We start from the raw sequence: 20,989 nt of genomic DNA, 5'->3' as shown, positions 1-20,989 counted from the left end.
TTTCCTTTCAGTACTCTTGAAAGTTGTGTTGAAAATTGTAGAAAAATGTTTTAGATTTCACTATATTACTTTTGGATGTTCTCTGTAATATATGATTAAACCTGTTATAAGAGCCTACCAATCAAACATTTAAAGAATTCATTCTCAAAGTGGGCAATAACAGCCCCTTGTGGGCACTGGTGGCCTTCAGGGGGGGGGGGGCAGTAGAAGGCACACAGAAAATTGGGGGCATTCAGGAGGTCTAGGAAGGTGATGGCTGATTAAAAAAAAGGCAAAAATTATGTTTTCCTGATATTTCAAATAAAATTAAATAACTACAAAAAACTACTAGTACAAAAAATTAAAGGGACACCTATACTTTATGATAAAAAATGATTGTATTCAAACTACTTTAACTCTGCAACCAAGAAGCTTAGAGACGAATAAAAAAAAAATTAAAGCTTGAACACCGTATGACAATATAGTTCAGATTTCTATATTATAGGAACAATTGTAATTTTTTTGAAAGAAATTTTAATAAAAATACTTCCAAATATGATTAAATATGTATTTTAATTGCACTCATTTAAAATGTAAGTTTCAACTCAGAAGTAGAATATGTCACGTTTAAAAACAATAACTGCAATTGCTGTTTTTAACAGCCCATCTTAAAAACAGAGCAAGTTGCACTTATTACTTTTAACAGATGGTAAGTTAAAAAATTTTCGGGGGTACAAGAAAATTTCTGATTCTCAATGGGATGGTGGGCAAAAAAGTTTGGGAATCAATGGTTTAAAGTGTATACCTGATTTTAACAGTTTATTGTTTTAGGATATTCTTTTATTATCCTATTATATTTAATATATGCCATTTTTTATTTTATTTTTTAATATTACAAGAAAACCATTTTGTTGTATACAAAAAATTCAGTAATTTATTGATCTGTGTTTTATGTTCATATTTATTATTTTTTTTAACGTAGTATTTGGTTAATTCTGTAACATTTTCATTTTGCCCATTCAATAAAATGATATCTAGTTTTAAAAGTGGTAAAATGTTCAACTGAAAAATCCTATTTTATTTGCAAGAAATTGGAAAACAATGTGTTTTCATTATATCTATGATTTTCAGGATTCAGTATGAAAATAAATAAAGTACAATGACAGTAATTTAATTTTATCTAGCTTTTTCTGTATTTATTGAAACCAGCCAAAGTTTTACACAGAAAAGAGGTTGCACCAGGTAGCGTTACGAATGAATAAGAGTAATGTGTTTGTTTTGTCTGACAAATTACATCTGGTTGTAAAAACATCAATCCACGGCAATATGTCATATCACAAGCCAATAAATCTCTTGCTCAGAGATTTCAGGAAGATGTTAGGCAGGTTAGTAATCTGTTTCATACATCTGTGCTATGCCTATACACACCAGCTTCCTGATACCCCATCTATTTCCAGTCATTTTTTTAACCTTTAAAAATTTCCTTATACCAATGGATAAAAATATTTCCATTGTTCAGAACTATACAAAAAAAATTACAAAAATAGAGGCAATAATAGCACGTCATAAGCACACAGTATTGAAAACTATTCATTTTTTTATTGAAATTATCTGCGAATATTCATAAGGCTTTTAAGTAGCCCGTCTAAGGCAGTATATCTTAAGTCTTTTCATTTTTAAATAATACAGTTTTTGACAACTTTTTATAGCTACACTGTATATATTTTTATTAAGTACATACATTCACACTTACACATATACACATATGATGTACACACATTCTAACCTTATAATTTTGGCTCAGCATATCTTGCTTCGTTTTATAATCTCAAAATTGGTAAAAAAATAATACTGTCTTTAAAACAGTCAATAAATACAATAGTATTTTTTTTTTATTAATTATTTTCAAACTTGGTGAATTCGTGCTCATTTATAAGTATAATAAAATTTGTCATAATATTATCACATTTCTAAATTGTTTTTAGAAAAATAAATAGAATATTTTTACTAAATAATAATAAAAACTGACACTAATTATTTAGTTTTAATGAATATAATATTATCTCGATCATACTTAAAAAACAGGATTAAATTAATTCCATTTATAATAAAAATTAAAATAATAATAATTTGGTGTTAATTATACTGATCAGTTATCTTCCAGCATTTGTTAATGGGGTTCTTAATATAGTTTCAAAATCATTTTGTCAAAACACAACATGAAAATCTGTTTTAAATACTTTTATACAGTACTTATATTAAAGTTTTAATATAAGTAGTTTTTAACCAAATTTTGCCAACATATATAGTATGTCTAAACAAATTTTTTTTCTAAAAAAATTTGTACCTACCACGTATAAACAGATGCAACACTAGCACTATATCATTCAATCATATCTGTAAACTGCTGCTGACACATCAGACTAAGAAAATTAAATTTTTTTTCCTCTAATTAGGAGCAATTGTTATTGTTTTGACATGTAATTATTACATTGTCTTTTAGTGTAAATTTTAATGATATTAGTCATGTGATAAGATATTTTTTGATAATGTTATAACTTTCTTGCTTATCATACTAATAATTTAAATATAGTAAACTTCTTTTTCTCTCCCAAGCTTAAAAATATTCTTCAAACAAAAGGATGCATATTTATTATCATATTTTTAACTGGGTTAAAAACAAGAAAACAGAAAAAATGTTTTCTTGTATAAAAAAAGAAAACAGTTAAAACTCACTTTCTTTAGAAGATTTTACATAACATTTTTTTGTAAATGTTTCTTAAATTTTACTGATTTTTCAATTTACTGTTAATACATTTACTTTTTTCAACTTCACTGATTGAAAATTTCTTGAATTAACCATTAAGTTAATTCTCCATATCTGTTTGTCAAAAGCTGAGTATATTGAAACTTTGACATTTATTTCTATAAATTTTTAATTAATATTTTCTAGCTATAATGAATGAACCATACATAACTGAAATAACATGGAGGTAAGATTGTTCTACTGTATTATCTAATAATTATATGATATTGGACTATGCAAAAGAAGTAACCAACATTACTAGTTACTGGTATAACATGACAAAAGCTAACAAGTTTTACCAAATGGGGAGCAGTTCTGGTTCCACTAACATATGTTTAAGAAAGGCAGTTTTTAAAAAAGTGGTATAGTCACTTTTACTGACTGTACTAACGTGTTGTAATTGTTGTTATATATTTCATAACCAAAATGGGATTATAATAAGTAAAACCTTTTGTAATCATGTGCAATACATTTATATGCCGTACATTTAATATATGGTATTTCTGGGAAAAAAAAATCCAAGGGTCAAAAAAAAAACGACTAATAGAACCAGATTTAATTAGATTAAGAAGTACTTACTTACATTTACACAACCAAATTTAGTTCTCCAAACAGTCAATTTGCCATTTGGCTTGCATGTAGTACTGTTAGCAATAAATGCTACTGTTATGCAGGGCATTATTTTTTCAGTACATATAAATACATTCCTGAATAGGAACAATACATTTTATTACGGTTAATTTATTATATATATGTTAAATATGTAGACATTATTTATGCATTTTTATTTATTTATATTTTCTTGAGGAGGAAAAATTAAATTGCAAAACAAGCTATAAAATAAAATAAAAAAAAACTATTCCATCAGAATATTTGACTAAACACATGTTTTACATTAGTTAAACATTTATCACCTTTAATTACAGAAAAATAATTATTAAAACTAATATTTAAAATGTAACCCAGATTTTTTTTTATTTTGAGATTTTTGTAAACAAATCGTAAGTTTATTCTTCAGAAACTAGTCTGTAAATTACGGCATAGCTTGTAAGTGACTTATAGTATATGTTGGCAGATTTGGTATTATAAAATAAAAAGCCAGAATTAAATTTATGAAAATACAGTTCATTCAACATAATAGAGAAAACCTTAGCATTGGTTTCATAGAATTTATATTTGTGATCAATAAGAATAATATACTTAAAAGGAAAAAAACATTTTCAAATTCTTTACAACATATATGTGCGATATGTCAATAACAATATTTAATGATGACACTTCTTAAAAATATATTATCTTTTTAATTTAAAAAAATAAAATAAAAATCCATTATAACATAACAATACAATATATTCATTTATTTACACAACAGCAATTGGTTTTAAAAATTCAATAAAATAAAAATTAACAATTTGTTTTTATAAATATAACTAATGGAAATATTAACGTCTTAATTCAAAAAGTAATTTTATTAACACTATAAAAATAATAAATAATTCAAATCGACTCTTTAAAATGACCCAATTAAAGAATAAACTTAAAAATTACCCTTAATATACCCAAATAAGAAAGAAGAAATAAATTATGTGAATGAAACGATAAGTATGGCAGTTTAACCTCAGGTAAATTACAAATAATAATTCAACCGATGTACATAGGTAACAAGATAATAAGAAGTTTTCTTGATGGTTAAAAAATAATCTCTTCACATTAACTGAACACATTTGTGGTAAAGAAGAATAGCTTAATCAACTTTTTTAGCACCTCTGGCAGTCCATGCAACAACAAGATTTCTTGCAAAATACAATGAAAACAAATGCACTTGAACAGCAAGTATTATGAAAGCATACCACAGAAGAGCATAAGGATAGTCCTGTAACAAATAGAATATAACAAGTTATTATAAATAAAATAGTAAACTTAGAAACAAATAGAATTTTATAATTAAACATAAGCAAACAAGTTACCTTAACCATTCATAAAACAACTTGTACAAGTAAGTTGTGACTAAAAAGAAGATGGATCCTTTCCAGTTGGCATTTTAAAAAATTCAATTTCTGAAATCTTTATATATCTTATTAAAAGCTATCCATAAATTATGAACTTTAGACCTCTTCACATAACACACTATCAGATTTTCAAACTCCAGATATCCTTTTTTGCACAAAAATTCTGGTAGTAAGTAATATCACATGAAAAACTTATTTTTATAATTTAATAAAATATGAGTAAACGAAGATAGATGTAAATAATGGGCAATTTTGTTTAGATAAACATACTTCTGGCCCATAATAATATCACCTTACTGTATCAAAATAGAGAATCCTTCACTATCATAAATAATTTTTTAAGAAAATTACGTTTCCATCTTTAATTCATTTTTAACTTTTTTTCTTCATTTTTTATGATCATATAGGAAAACTTTAATCAGTCCATTATCCAAGTCCTTCGAAGGGACTGTTCGGGCCTTGCGGTCCACCCAGTACTTTTCCATATGTTCCGATCTCCATGCCCTTTCTGGTGTTGAAAATGTTAGTGTTCTAAGTTTCTTTCTTGTGAGTGTGAATCTAGTGTTTTTGTCTTTGATTTTTGCATTTAATTTTAAATTATCTTGGTGATTTCTGATATAAGACCAATTTCCTTCAAATATTCTTTTATTTCTCTGATCCATCTACATCTTATTACCTGATCCATCTTGGTGTTTTTGAAGTAGAGATTGTACTGTACCTGCTGTTTCAGAAGTCTCATATCTTGTACCCTCATGAGGTGTCCAAAGAATTTGTCTTCTCTTACACATGGTATCAGTGATGGATGGGTTTTAACTCTTTGTATACATGACTTTGTTGGGCACAATCCTCCATTGCCTGTCTTTCTCGTACTTTTTGTTGATGCAGGTTCTTCCAATTCTTCTTTTGATTTTCTAGATTGTTCATTCAGGTGGAAAGGGGTTTCTGCTGCATATGGCTTCTGGTTTTATAACTATGTTGTGGTGTCTTATTTTTAACATTAATTATTTATTAACATTAATTAAATATAGATTTTTATTTTTCAGAAATATATACAAATATACATGGTTTTAAATCCATTTTAGAATTTCTATATATTTTACCCTTTTTTTTAGATGCACATTCAAATCAAAAGAAACTATTTTTTAATATATTTGTACCTACTTTATTATTATTTTTCTTTTAAATTAAAATGAGAAATCTGCTTTTTAAAATTATTTATTTCTATTTTGATTTAATTTTTAATTTAAAGGGTGGCTTAAACCACATATTTGTATCAGGGATCTTACGTGAGAAATGTAGATTTCTCCCTCTTTCTGTATGGCTTATTCCTCTTCTCTAGAGGATGAGATGAAATGGGAATTTTTGTAGCGTGTGAAAATGCCATGCCTGACTGGGACTTGAACCCAGGACCTCCAGATGAAATACTTGAGATACTACCACTTGTGCCACAAAGGCCAGCTTCTACATAGGTTAAAGATGATGAAATAGAATCTTATTGATCTCCCCTCCCTTTTATGATTTTATAATTAACAAACAGCCACTAAATTTATATACATGTATATTATCAAAAATGTTTTTATTTATAAAAATATACTGTAAATTAACAATTTCTCATAAGGTAATTATGAGTTATGCAGAAGATACAAACTTAAAGTTTGTTAGCAGTGAAATAATGTATCTGTATTTTTAAAGCTAAATAACTATAAATTTACAATTTAACATACGGTACATTAAATTTTTATAATGTAATTAGAAATCAATATTACAAAAAAAGCTCTTATTACATCAAACATACTGAAGAATATTTCTCACCAAAAAAATTATTTTATTAAAATATGATCAAATTATATGGTAATATATTCTAACAAGAGTAAGAATTATTAATATAGCTAATAATAGTCAACCGAGTAGTATTTATTAACATATATAGTGAAATTGAAATAAATTGAGTATATATATTTTACACAATGACAAATTTCTTTTTTCATGCAATATTTCACTGTCAAATATCAGTATTGAAAGACTACAATAGACAGTTTGATATACTTACAAGTAAACTATTAAGGTACAACAAACTGACAAAATGATAAAGGAAATACTTTTAAATAAGTATAATGCAATTTTATACAGAAGAGCTTAATAAAATTATTTTTGAATAGGTAGCATTAATTACATAATTTATATGGTCAGAGGATTGTACATGTATTAAATGTAAAACCTTGACAACTGAGGCTAGAAATCAGTCTAGTATAATTCTACAATTTGGGCGAAAAGTCCCTTTACATATTAATGGAAGAGTATAGTTAGATATGCAGATAAAAATTGTTATGAATAAAAATTGTGTGACCTTCCCTTTTGATTGCAATTGACTGAACCAAAGAAACAGTATATTTCAACATTTATGTCTGGTTAACATTAACATTTATTGTGAATAACACTGTTACAAAGGTACAAGGTTCATTTATTGGTTTGGAAACAGTTTATTTAGCCGTGTGCAGACACTGACCAAAATGTGGTGGAGCGCCATCTTATTGAAGTCCAACGATGTCAGCTATTCCTCTTGCCATTAATTCTGGAAGCAACCACGTGCTAATCATGTGAAGATAGCTGTGCTGGTTCACAGAACCATCAAGGAAATATGGACCAAGCAGATGGTCTGCCATTATCCCTGCCCAAATCACAACATGCGGCGGATTGCACTCAATTTCCTCAAAAAAGTGCGGATTGTCTTTTGCCCAAAAAAAGAAATTACGATTACATGGCTACAATAAATCGCACACTTGTCAGAGAACGTAACATTTTTTTGATCACTTGCATGTGGGAAGCATGCAAGCAGCATCTATTAAGCATGCACACATTGTTTCAAGTCATGATCACTCAACTCACAGAATGAGGATGGTTGTAAACATGAAACATTCACATCTTTCCGCATGTGGTCTCGCATAGTCGATCACAGGATGCCTAATTCTGCAGACTGCTTACGGGTTGACTTTATCAGCGATCGTTCAATTGATTCCACTACAGTAACACAAGTTTCGGTGCGAGTCGTAGGCCTTCCGCAACGTGGTGCATTGAGAACACTTCCCTTCACAAAGGTTTTCTTCTCCCATGCGAATAACGTTGGTCGTGATGGCAGCAGTTTTCCAATCCGCACAACCAGTCCTTCAAAATGTGTCATTGTCTTCTTTATGTTATGACGTTCATGAACCCACACAGAATCCACCAAACACTCCTCAACAGTGAAAGCACTTGTATCCACCATGGTTTAACTTGAGACTGTCATGTCCTTCCTACACTAACCGAAGTGATAAGCACAAGACTCAGTTGGGAGGAAATAATAATAATAAAGTCAATATCTGCTCAACAATGTAAAAAATATACAGTTTTTTATATTGTTTTGTATTCATAACAATGTTTATCTACATTTCTAACTGTAATACGCTATTAACATGTAAAGGGACTTCTTGCTCACACTGTATATGTTTTAATAATTTAACATATTTGTTCATCCACCCAGCCATTTTTACTTTACAGTCACAGTCATAATCATAGTTCATTTTTACTTTAGTCACTTTCATGAAATTTTATGCATGTTATCTTAAACTTAAAGATATTCAGATGGCTACAGAAATATAATGAAGTAAAATAACTAATTATTTTTTTGATGAATATCTGTAACATATTTAATTTGCCCACGACTGTAGTCTGAATTTTAGGTTCTTTTTTCAAGTTTTTGTAAAGTCTGTATACTTCCTTCTTTGTTGTTTCCTTTTCTTTTTTTTTTGTGCATAATATCACCTTTTATTATTCAATTTTCTTCTTCCTTCCATGAGGATAACAAATGCATTGGGAGTCCATGGGGCGGAGCCGCCCCCAGGCTAGACGGTCAGGTGAGCAAAACAAGGTCCGACTGTCTAGAATATATTTATAAAATATACATATATATGTACAAACACAAAATATTTCTCTCTTCAGGTATTTAGTTGATTTTACTCAGCCAAATCGTTTGCGGCCAAATGGTATAACAGTAGTAAACTTTTTTTTATACTGTATTTTGAAGAAAAAAAATACTGTAAGATTATTTTTATTAAATATTACTATTAATAAATTGCAAGTGTATATTACTATTAATCGTAAGCGTGTGATTATTTTTATTAAAAATATGCATTCACATTATGAACCACATATAACTATCAGATGTACATGTGAGTTTTTTCACATTAATTTTGTCTTTCACCAAGGTGAATTCAATCTTTATTACTTCATCTTCTGATTTATTTTACCTACTGATTAAATTCAATCCTTTTTACTTTCTTGTACGAAGTAAAGGAAGTATTGCGATTGCAAAAAATTCTGGTATTCAGATTTTAACGGAAATATTCATTTTGACCATCCCTGAATCCATTTTGACTAGTTTTGGCATGACATCTGTACATATGTATGTATCTCGTATAACTCAAAAAGATAGAAAGTAGGATGTTGAAATTTTTTATTTAGGACTGCTGTAACATCTAATTGTGACCTCCCCTTTGATTGCAATTGACTGAACCAAAAGTGTCCAAAAAAACCCAAAATCAAAAACAAATTGTATTCTGGACTTTTTCTTAACTGCAGTAATAAGCCCTCATTGAGAGCTTTTCAATAATATGTCATAAGTGGTACTTATTTTCATCAGTTCCAGACTTATAGCCAAATAAAATTTTAATTAATGACATTTGGATCTTACAAGGGAAAGGCACATCGGTTCGAATCAATATCTCCTTTCTTTTTTTAATTTACATATTTGTTTTTAACCTCCAGGACAACCGTTAGATATTGCTTCAGAGGATGAGATGAATAACAAGCAGTGTGTGAAAATACCATATCTGAGTGGGATTTGAACCTGGGACCTCCAGATGAAATTTAAATATATTGATTCAATAATTTAACTCGTGATTGTTAAAACCTTTTTACAATAAATTATAAAAAAAGGTACACAAAAAATCAGAAGTTATTAGTGAAATAAAATTTTATGTACTTTTAAAAATGTGTATATTTAACTTAATAGGCTTTATTACATGTGTATATTTAATAGATTTGGTGAAGCATCTAATTATCTAATATTAATTGAAAATTATAATTTAGAATCATATTATTATTGGATTTTCTAGTTTAATTTTATTTAATAATTATGGAATTTCTATTTAATTTTATCTACATTAAATTTAACTACAGATTCACCTACTTAAATATTTAGGGAAAATTGCCAACAATTTTCCCTAAATATTTTGTATTAGATAACATTTCTTTTTATTAAAAATGAACAAATTCATAAAAAATAATTATAAGATACACCATAAATCAATTTTCATGCTTAACAGCTGCATAGAATGCATATGGGACTAAAACGCCAATACACCACATGGATGACAGAAATTAGATGTATAATATGGTGTAAATACATTTGAAATTGAAATGTAATTTTCTAGATTAGTTCAGTAAAACACAAACAATATAAATTTGTATTTCATTAAAAAAGAAAAAGTTATGAATATTTAACAGTGCATTTTTTATTTATCACTGTTACTGTTTTATAAATGCTACAAATCAGATTTAACAGCACATTTGATTGAGGCATTTTTTAAATCTCTACATTTTTCCACCATTCATGAATAAGTTTTCCACTTATAACAAACTTAGGTGTTATGTAACTGTGTTTATTTTCAAAATCAAAACTATTACCTTAAATTATATCTTATATCTACATTTTCCAGATTTATTATTAAAAATATTTTAAACCATCAAATAAAATTAAATAAAGTATTGATTTACAAAGACGGATAGTTAAGTCTAATCTACCGTAAAAGAATAAACAAAAATATAAGCAAAGGGTTGTAACTGTCCTTGATAACTTTATTTTGAAAATCCATCAACATAAAACAATTTTATTCATATTTGTCTTTCTTTTTCCTGTTTAGCCTCCGGTAACTACCGTTTAGATAATACTTCAGAGGATGAATGAGGATATGTATGAGTGTGAATGAAGTGTAGTCTTGTACATTCTCAGTTCAACCATACCTGAGATGTGTGGTTAATTGAAATCCAACCACCAAAGAACACCGGTATCCACGATCTAGTATTTAAGTCCATGTAAAAATAGCTGGCTTTACTAGGACTTGAACGCTGGAACTCTCGACTTCCAAATCAGCTGTTTTGGGAAGACGCGTTCACCGCTAGACCATATTTGTCTAGTATGGATGAACCTTAACGTATAGTTATTCATGCTTTCAGGAATGTATATTATGTGTTTTTAACAGTTGGTTGAGCTTGCTGTGACAGTCAGCATCTGAAGTGATTAGTATTATTATCAATAGAATTCTTCAAAAAATTTAAAACAAATTTATATGGTAGATCTGTCTTTAATCCTTCAAAATGTACATTGACTTGCATGGTGCGATTGACATTAAATAAACTAACACTTAGTTTCCTAATGTAAACCTTCACCAACCCAGTTCTTCTAAGGAGAACTTGCCCATCTTTTTTTTTTTTTTGATTCATATTAAAACCCATTTATTTCAAATTTATGTTGACGTCAATAAATATAAATCTTCTTTAAATTAAATCTTGCAATGAATTCTAACAAGTTTGTTACTTATTTTAATTCAATTAAATTTTTGCAAACAAAAAAAAACAGTATTACTGTCATCAAAACATACCTTTATTTTTTCTCTACTAATTTTTTAAAATCTTCTCAATTGTTTCTTAAATTCCTTTTCTGTGTCTTCTAGATACAATAAAAACTTGGACCAAAGTCCAAGTTGAGAACAGCTCATTGTAGTAACCTAAGTTCTTATAATAAACATACCTTTTATTTTTATTATTTCATTATTTACACAGTGTAATGTTTAAAATATTTTGTAAAGAAAAAAAAGGCAAAAATTTTCAATCTTTTATTACTTTCATGGTTATTTGATTTTCAGTAAAATTAACTTTAAAAAAAAATTAAGGAAATCGAAAATAATGAATTAAATAGAATTTAACTCACCTGCCATAAGATAATATCTTCAGTATCACCTGTACTAATGTACTGCCATGCTTCTGAAAAATAATACACTGCTCCATATAAAATTGGTCCAAAACCGAAGAATATTATGCCATACATATACTGTTTCATTGTCTTAATACGGTTTTTACGAATAGCTGCTAATCCCAGAAATGACAATAATAAACTGATACACCAGATGTATTCCCACCATAAAGGCTGAAATATATTAATAATACAATAAATTCATATTTGTATCATTAAACTTAAGCTTACTGAAACATAATCTTACAGGTAAATAACATATTATTCCTATTTTTTTGGACTCTAGTATAAAAGTTCAGCAGGATTTTTATAGCCAGATTTCAGTCGAGTATGCAAACACATATAAATTATCGTTAAATAAATCTGTTTTTAATCTATGATTTAAAAATATTTTTTTAAATCAATATAATGTGGTGCTTTAAAATGTTGTTACTTTTATTTAGGATACAAGTATAACAAATTAATACATCTAATAAAAAATGATAAGCCAATCTCCATGGTAGAGTGGTAGTGCCTCAGCCTTTCATCTGGAGGAGCTGGGTTTAAATTCCAATCAGGCATGGCTTTTTCATATAATACAAATTTCCATTCTCATAGGGCAAAATGAATGAGCAAAAGCCGATGCCCACCATCCCAAAAAAAAAAAAAACTATCAGCATAAAATAACTTAATCTTCAAAAATTCAAATTAGGGCTCCCTGGATTAACTGTTTCACCATAAAAACGACCTATGAATAGAACAAATAACAGTAATTTAAGGTATGTATACTGCATTTCATGGTACTGATTAAGTGAATGAGAATGTTTCCACATTCTCATAGTTTTTTGATTTTTTACAGTTTATCACTTGAGAGATCAGTTTACATATGAATTGTTTTTAGTAAACATGAAAATCGCAGAAACACTTGTTTAGGAAAGAAACAATGTCAATAAATCCTATACAGCTCATTCCCTCTGTAACTTTTTTTCAAAACCATGTTAATCATAAAATATATTTTTCTTCTAAGAATTCTAAATAAAAAATTTACAAATGGACTAGATTAAAAATTATATAAATTTATATTGAATAAAAAGATAAAATATTCTACACTGCATTTAGAAAGTTGTTTTGCACTGGAATTATGGAAGTGTAATGATCAAACTTTCTTAATTATTACTTTGTATTCTTATTTCATTATTTTACAAAAACAGATATTACAATAACTGGAACAGTTTATAAAAGATATTGAAAATGACCTCCTTCAACATCAATGCAACACTGAATACGTTTCAGTTTGTTTTCAAACACTTTAACCAGGTGATGTACTGGAATGTCTCGTACCTATGACATTATTGTAGTTTTTAGTTTGTTAATTGTGCGTGGTCTATTGTGATACATCCTCTGGGGAAGTCATATCAGGCGATTGTGCAGGTCACAAACGTCTTGAAATGAGTCATTCACCAGACATTTTGTAAAAAAGTCATTGATCTATTAGCTGTGTACGCTGTGGTGCCATCTTATTAAAACCAACCATAATTGATTTCTACTTCTGTTAACTGACTAATGAAGTATGTTAAAACAGCACAATAACAATCATTGTATTTTCAAAAAAGATTGGGCCCACAAAGCACATTGTATTCACACTTACTCAGACTTCAGTTTTCGCGTTGTGTAAAGTTTGTTGGTGTAATTCATGGGAGTTAGTTGTCAACCACAGTCATGTATTTTGTAAATTAATATACCCTCAAAGCTGAAACCTTCCTTCAAATGTAAAAAAAACATTATGTTAAAGATATCTATGAAATTTTGGTTAATAAAAAGTTTAAACCATTGATAATAATTTATTCTTTTAGCATGATTTGTAAGTTTCAGTACTTGAAGACACATTACTTTGTAGGAAAAAGTTTCAATTATTATTTTACAGCTTTATGTGCAGTAATAAGTCTGATATCTTGCTGTTACGCTAACTTACACATAGACTTTGATGGACTTTCAGGCATAGCTTCCGAATATCAAGCAGCTTTTGTTGATTTGGTTTAGGTGGTTTTCCACCTCAATCAGCATCTTCCAACAGAGCCTGTTGACTGAAATTAAATGTTCAATTCTTATCTTATTTATCATTTAATGATTTATTTTAATTTTGGAAACTTTTCAGAAAACTTCACTAAATCAGTATACTTGTCACCTTCACGAAAGATGTGTTCAATTTGAAAAATGCATTCGTCTACCAAAAGAATCATAAGTTTCTTCCAACTGTTGATTCCGATAAACGAAACCAACACAAAACAAAACAAAACACGTTCAATCACAACTCAACAACTGATGTCTTGGTTTATTACTGAGCAACATCCAATGAATCCACAGGGCAACCAACACAACAGAATGCATCACATAATTTTAAAGCATACTGCACAGTGACTTTCCAAACGCACTGTATCTGATCACATGGTTTGGTTTCCTAACAACTCAGATAATTCCATTAACAACAATACCATCTATAATATTGCTAAGGAAGAAATTACATCACAGATCTGATAAGATATTCTGGATACATTTAAGAAGAAAGTCGCATGAAGTTTATTTTATTAAAGTTTAGACCTCATTTTTTCATGTAAATATTCTATATTTTATTTGCTACAGAAAAGTAGCAAAGTCTTTGTTTTTTTTTGGATATTCAAGACTTACTTTTTTATCAACCCACCAATATTGATGTTTTTTTACTTTGGAAGTTCCTGTGGTAGTAAATTTCTTTATATAACAAACAGATGATTATTCTTCTTTAAATTATAAATTACAGAATTGATACACCAAAAATTATTATTATAAAGATAATTAAAAATTTGTTTGAAGTCATCATTGCTTAGTATTAAATTGTAATTACATACTTCACATTGTTTTAACAATTATAATAACTTACCTTTCATTTTCTTTCTACTAATAGTTTAATACCATTGCAATACTCTAATAATTGTATCTATAATTATAAGTAATTTCATGTGGAACTTGAAGGAAACCGATTTGAAAATTTGACTAAAAAAAATATTCTAGGCAAAAATTGCAATTTTTCAATGGTTGATTAAATTTTGACTTCTTAAATTGGTATAAATAACTGACAATTAGAATAGTTTTGCCAGTTTAATTTTTTTTTTTATTTTGGATAGGCGGTACAAAATCTATCTATAGAAATCTTAAGTACCACATAATATTTACTAATTTTTTTAATTTCCCTTACAAGTACCTAATTAAAAATAAATCTATTCAAATCTAACATAAAAAAAAAAACATTTGTCCTTGAAAAGTTATATCTTTTAAAATGAAAATAACTAATTGGAAAAAATTTAATTTTATATTATTCTTAAACTTTCTTTTTATATTACTTTTAAGAGTGTCAATATATTTAAAATAAAACTTATAGGAATTATATATAAAAAGTGCCTATTTTTTACTACAGTGAAATTTCACATAACTTCCTTAATATGTTACACAGATTGTTTCACTAAGAAAGGACGCCACTCTATTGAGAGGAGATCCTAGAGCTAAAAATAATAAAAGTCATGTAAACATAGGTCTAGAGAATGCTTTATTTAGTTAATGGCTACTGAAAAATATAGTGATGTTTTACCCTAAATTAGTCTAACCTTTTATTTCACCTGAAAATAATAAAGAAACAGTCCCAGAACTGTTGCCAAATAACATTTAATTCTGAAAAAATTAATATAAATAAAGTCAATAAAAACAGATACTGAGTTTGAGAAATTTGACTTAAAAACAAAAAAAAAGGTCAAGCTAATAGAAAAGTCACAGGGCAATTTAATATGTTTGATTTACAAATCAGGTGATTATTATAAAATACTAACTGAATTTTAATAATTCTGAATTTATAATAATAAAACTGGCCAACTAGTTTATAAGAGATTTGAAATTTAATTTGAATGTGACCAATTGTCACATTCAATAGTGTAAATACCGGTAGACATTTGGCTGTTTGAATTTTATTTATTTATATTACAAATTTTAATTCAATTTATATTTATATTAACTAAAGTTTCTATTTCACTTGCGGTTTAACGATGCCTCTTTTATTAACTCATTTTAACAACTTAATATTCCAAAAACTCATGTATGACAAAGATTACATTTTCATGGATTATATCCATTTTATAAGCAGAAAGTGCACTTACATTCAAACTATGCTGCACAACTGTAATATTGTAAAAAGATTAATATGAACCACTGCACACTTTTACAACTGCTGTCATGACTGTTTACAAATGAAGTTATTTTTCTGGGATTTCATCTACACCCAAAATTATCATCTAATCAGAAAAGAATTTAAATGATACTATGAACAAATGCTTTTATTGTAGATTTTAGTGAATGTGTGATATATTACAAAATCAGTTAACTGGTTTTTGCATATCAAAACGTCTTACAGGGCAAAGTAACTTAGAAATTTTACTGAATAATTTTCTCTACACTGGAAAATGTCCTGTAATCAAAATCAATTCACATGTATTTTCAACACAACAGAACTCCTCCATATTCTATTCATCAAGTAGCAAAATTTCTAAATGAGTATTTGGCTAGTAAATGGTTTGATCATGGAGGACTGTTAATTGGTCATCTAGGTTTTCGTATTAGATTATTATCACTTTTTTCCGACTGTATGAAGTTTATAAGCTCAAAAGTTAATATGCAAAATGTAATCATTTAAATTTTAAATACTATATTGTCCTTATAAAGGAACTTGTAGATAATTTGAGATAACTACTACAAACCTTTAGAAAATACTTAAGAAGAGCACCAATTTTAATGATGACATTTTTTATCATTCATTTGATATAAATGAAGTTTAGTTTAATTTGTTTTTTTCAACAGTATCATCGATGTAAATTAATTACATTTTTACTACTTTGGTTATTGATCATTTTTTTTTTATTTGTCAATTATTTAGAATCATAAAAACGTTTCCCACATTTTGGTTTCAGTGAAAGTAAAATTTTTTAAATTAGTAATTATTTTTTTATGACTTTATTTACGATCATTTTCTCAGAATTAGATTCTCTACAAGATTATTTTCAAAGTTTTATTTTTTGAAAAGCAGTTAAGTTATTTTAGCCAAACCAATTTTTTGAGTTTTTGCATGACTTTTCTTCTCAAAAAAATATATAGATATATCTGAGAACCATTTGTATATCATTTTCAAGTGATATACCATAAAATTACACTAATATTTTACCATAATTAGCTTTCAGAAAATTTTAATACTGTTATATTATCATCTACCGTGCAAAAAATCAGGATGAAATCGTTCACTCAAAAACTAAGTATTTCAAAACCTATATTTATAAATTATTTTTAGCTTTAGAATCACTTCCCAGTGTCCTTTCCTGATGGAACAACCTGTATAAAAATGAGCGTTTTAAGTATATTTAAGAAGATATGGAGGTTTTTCCATCAATTTCAATGTTGCATAACTTCATTATTAGATTATATAAAAATAAGTTTTAAAACATGTTTAATATATTTTTTGACGATCTCCATGGCAGAGAGATAGCGTCTTGACATTTCATCCGAAGGTCCTGGGTTTGAATCCCAGTTAGGTATAGCACTTTTTCATACAGTACAAAATCCCATTTACATATACCATGCACAAGCTTAAAATGTGTAGTGAAATCAAGAAAAAAAATGTTTAATTTGTCAAATAGTTATCTTAGATTTTTTTTTTAAAATCCATCAAAAAATTTGATTGTTTATGTTGACATAACAGCTTTTTCCTACTTCAGCTCTCAGTAAAGGAAGTTTATTTTTTATACAATGAACTATGTACTTTAACAGTATTGTGCAATATATGTAGTTTTGTTATTTCACTTAACAACAGAATGGTAAAAGATTGTGAAAGAAAGAAAATGTTTAATTAAAACTGATGGGAAAATCAGCAATTAGAAAAAAGTGCATTTATTTCAAGCATATACTAAATATATTACAAATTATATGATGTACATATCTATACAGCTGTTTCACTATGGGGCACAATGTACCTGTAGTATTTTTCTTTAGCTGTGGGACAAGACTGCTACCAACTTTAAGAGAAATTGTTCTTTCTTTCAGTATTCTTTTAAAATCCTTTTGTTAACAAAACTTAATAAGTTGTTAAAGCACAGAATTTAACACAATAAGGTTCAATCTTTAATGAAAGCCTAAATGACTTATTTTATTGTTTATGTCCACCACATTATCACTATTTTTTACATGAATATTTAAATCATTTCATCATGCTGTGATTGTAAACAATCAAAGAACAAGATACTTTTTATTTTACATAATATCCATTTTAATACAAAAAACTTTTCAGAAACAATCTTACCTTTGGAATTTGAAGTTCTTCTATTTCAAGAATAAAAATATCCAACCTATCTAGTATATCTGCTGACAGCTTTGCCAACATTGCAAAAAAGAGTAAATAATGGAAGAAAATGCAATATTTTAGTCTTGATTTATTTTGAGCACTATAAGAAAAAAAACAATGTATTGTTTAGCTTAGAGTAAATGCAAAATAAAAAGAAAAAAATTATTGGCTCTTCTTTAGTTTCAGTACAATTTTTTTTATGTTAATTTAATGATAAATGAACATCTGCTCACCTTATCCATAATCCTGAAAGCAAACTGTATGTACCCTTCTTTTTATTACATAAAGAGTAAAAAATAAATTCTCATTTTTAAAATTTGACTACTTATTACTGTCATTCAGTTATAAATTGTACTCTTTGATTAGAATTTCAAGTACAGAATGCTGTTTAGATTTACTAAAAGCTGTATGAAGACTAATTCTACCATTGCAGAATTTGATAAACTCATTAACCATCTAAAATTCTGTTTCCAACATTTTCCACTAGAAAAGACTGTATAGTTAACAGCTTTATTCTTTAATTAACTGAAAGATTTTAAATTTATGATCTCTTTGCAATCAGCTGCCATACATTGTTAATATGAAGTTACTGACATACTTTACTCCTTGGTGTGCACATTCACATGAATGGTAAATAAATCAGAACTTAAGTTATTAATGTTGATGCCACAAAGAAGTAAAATCATTATTGAAACCAGTTTAAAAATTAATTTTACATATTTATTTACATGTTTTTCCTTATATATTAATTTTTTGGCACATGTACTTTTAAGGCATAGTTTTTTCTGACAAATATAGTTACAATGAATATGTTATGTGAATTTTCATATGTATAGGCCTGCAGCAAATATATACTAAAACAATTTTTTTTATATCTCAGTCACTATAAGTAAAAACATTTTTTTTAATCTTAACATTTCATCACAGCAATGTGTGAAGAAAACAATAATTTAAAAGTTAAATAATTCAGTAACACTAATGCTAACATTTAACTGTAGTTGAATGATTATGTTTACACAAAGTTGCCGTTTCAAGTAATTATTTTACCAGCTAGTAATTCTATTTCTATTTTGAAAAGTCATCAAAGTTATTTTTTTGTACAAAGACTATATATATATTCTTGTTAAGTAATTGATAAATTTTTAATATATGTAAGCATCAGGACGACCAATTTCTGTCAGGATCATTAAAAAACAGCAGAATATACTTGCATACAAAAATCTTATGAAATAAAATCAATTTTTTCTACAGATAAAATTAGTGGTCCAGTTATATCTATTTTTTTTATTTTTCATCTAAAACATTTTTCTAGTATTGGCAAACTTAAGTGAAAAATAAAAAGGGAATTCTTTACATTATTCTAAGAGAACTTAAATTTGAAAATGACTACTTCAAAAATTTAAATTATATTAATAACGTTTAAAAAATAAAACTTTCATTCAAATTGTAATTTTTTAAAATATAAATACGATTGTCTAAATTTTTCATTTGTATTTCATTAAGGTTTAAATTAACTTATGTAAATTTAAACTTATGTTACTCAGTTATTTAGAACTTATTAAAATTTACAGTGCTGAGATTTAATAAAGAACTTGGCCAAGAGTACAGAAATGATACTGATAAGTTAAAATAAAAATACTTAGGCAGTCCGCTAGGGTTTGCTTTTAGTATTAACCTCGCTACCCTTGTATTTACCTTATTTGATACTGAGCTGCAATTCTTTCACGATGTGTAAAGTCAGTTCCGTCAGTCCCTACAACCATAGGCCCTCCTTTCGATGCCATGTTTTATAAAATATTTAAACGTATTAAAAATAATTTAAGTTTAAAAATCCAAATTCGGAGCAACGGATCTGAGCCCCATACGTGTGCGGTGCAAATAGCAGACGGGCGAACGTCAATGCTTCCAACGTCAACATAAAAAAGTATGTTAAAAACTGTTGTTGAATCTGTTCTTAATAAAAAAAATTATTTAACACCTTTAGTTTGAAATTATTAATTTATTTTCAAGATAAGAATATTGTATATTCTGAATTAAGTTAATAAAATACAACTAAATTATGATAAATAATAAATTTATTAATTATAAAATTAATAGTTTTTTCATATATTGTCAGCTTTAATAAAACGTAATTTGGTAGATCGCATTAATATCAATCATGTGATGTTTACAAATTAACATAACCATTCTCAGAATTGTTTTTTTGTGAACAGCTCGTATCAAAAACGGGTAATAGCACAAATAAAAATAGACAACTTAGAATTTATTCTACAAACTAGATAAACAGAAGTTATCCTATATTTGACTTTCGTAATCAGGGTGAAATCCTTGGACTCTAAAAGAAAATGATTGGGTAAATGGTGCACTCTGGTGTTGAAAATAAAATTTCTAATATTATTTGTTGCGTAAGAAAACATTTCTTTTATAAATAAAAATAATTAAATGTTTCACGTAATTTGCTGTTTTATACCGGTATAATAATTCATTTCATTGTTAATTTACATGGATATTTTTTAACACGCCACTGATTTACGTAGTCATCGTTGGTAAATGATAATTCGAGACTTGTTAAGTTTCAAAAAATAGATCGCAATTTTTACTTTATGTATTTAGCATTTAACGGGTTTTACTGCTTGAAAACTGCATTATATAGTAAAAAAATTGGTAAAGAAGTAATATTTATCCAGTTACATGTACAATTTCGTTAAATACTACATTTTTTATCTTTTGTTATTGTCGCG

General features: G+C 27.4%; 1 protein-coding gene across 1 annotated transcript; it reads right to left on the bottom strand.

The window, feature by feature from the left end:
- Nucleotides 1-1,148: 1,148 nt before the first annotated feature.
- jagn (jagunal) lies at nt 1,149-20,161 on the bottom strand. Its single transcript, XM_075370471.1, has 4 exons — nt 19,944-20,161; nt 18,207-18,348; nt 11,819-12,034; nt 1,149-4,658 (listed from the first exon to the last, which is right to left on the bottom strand). The coding sequence occupies exons 1-4, from the start codon at nt 20,030-20,032 to the stop codon at nt 4,530-4,532; spliced, it is 576 nt and encodes a 191-aa protein (XP_075226586.1). The 5' UTR covers nt 20,033-20,161; the 3' UTR covers nt 1,149-4,529.
- Nucleotides 20,162-20,989: the final 828 nt, after the last annotated feature.

This window comes from Lycorma delicatula, chromosome 7, assembly GCF_047948215.1.
Source record: "Lycorma delicatula isolate Av1 chromosome 7, ASM4794821v1, whole genome shotgun sequence".
Classification (NCBI taxonomy): Eukaryota; Metazoa; Arthropoda; class Insecta; order Hemiptera; family Fulgoridae; genus Lycorma; species Lycorma delicatula.
Note: the sequence above shows the minus strand (reverse complement) of the source record. Positions and strands in the feature narration are given on the sequence as shown.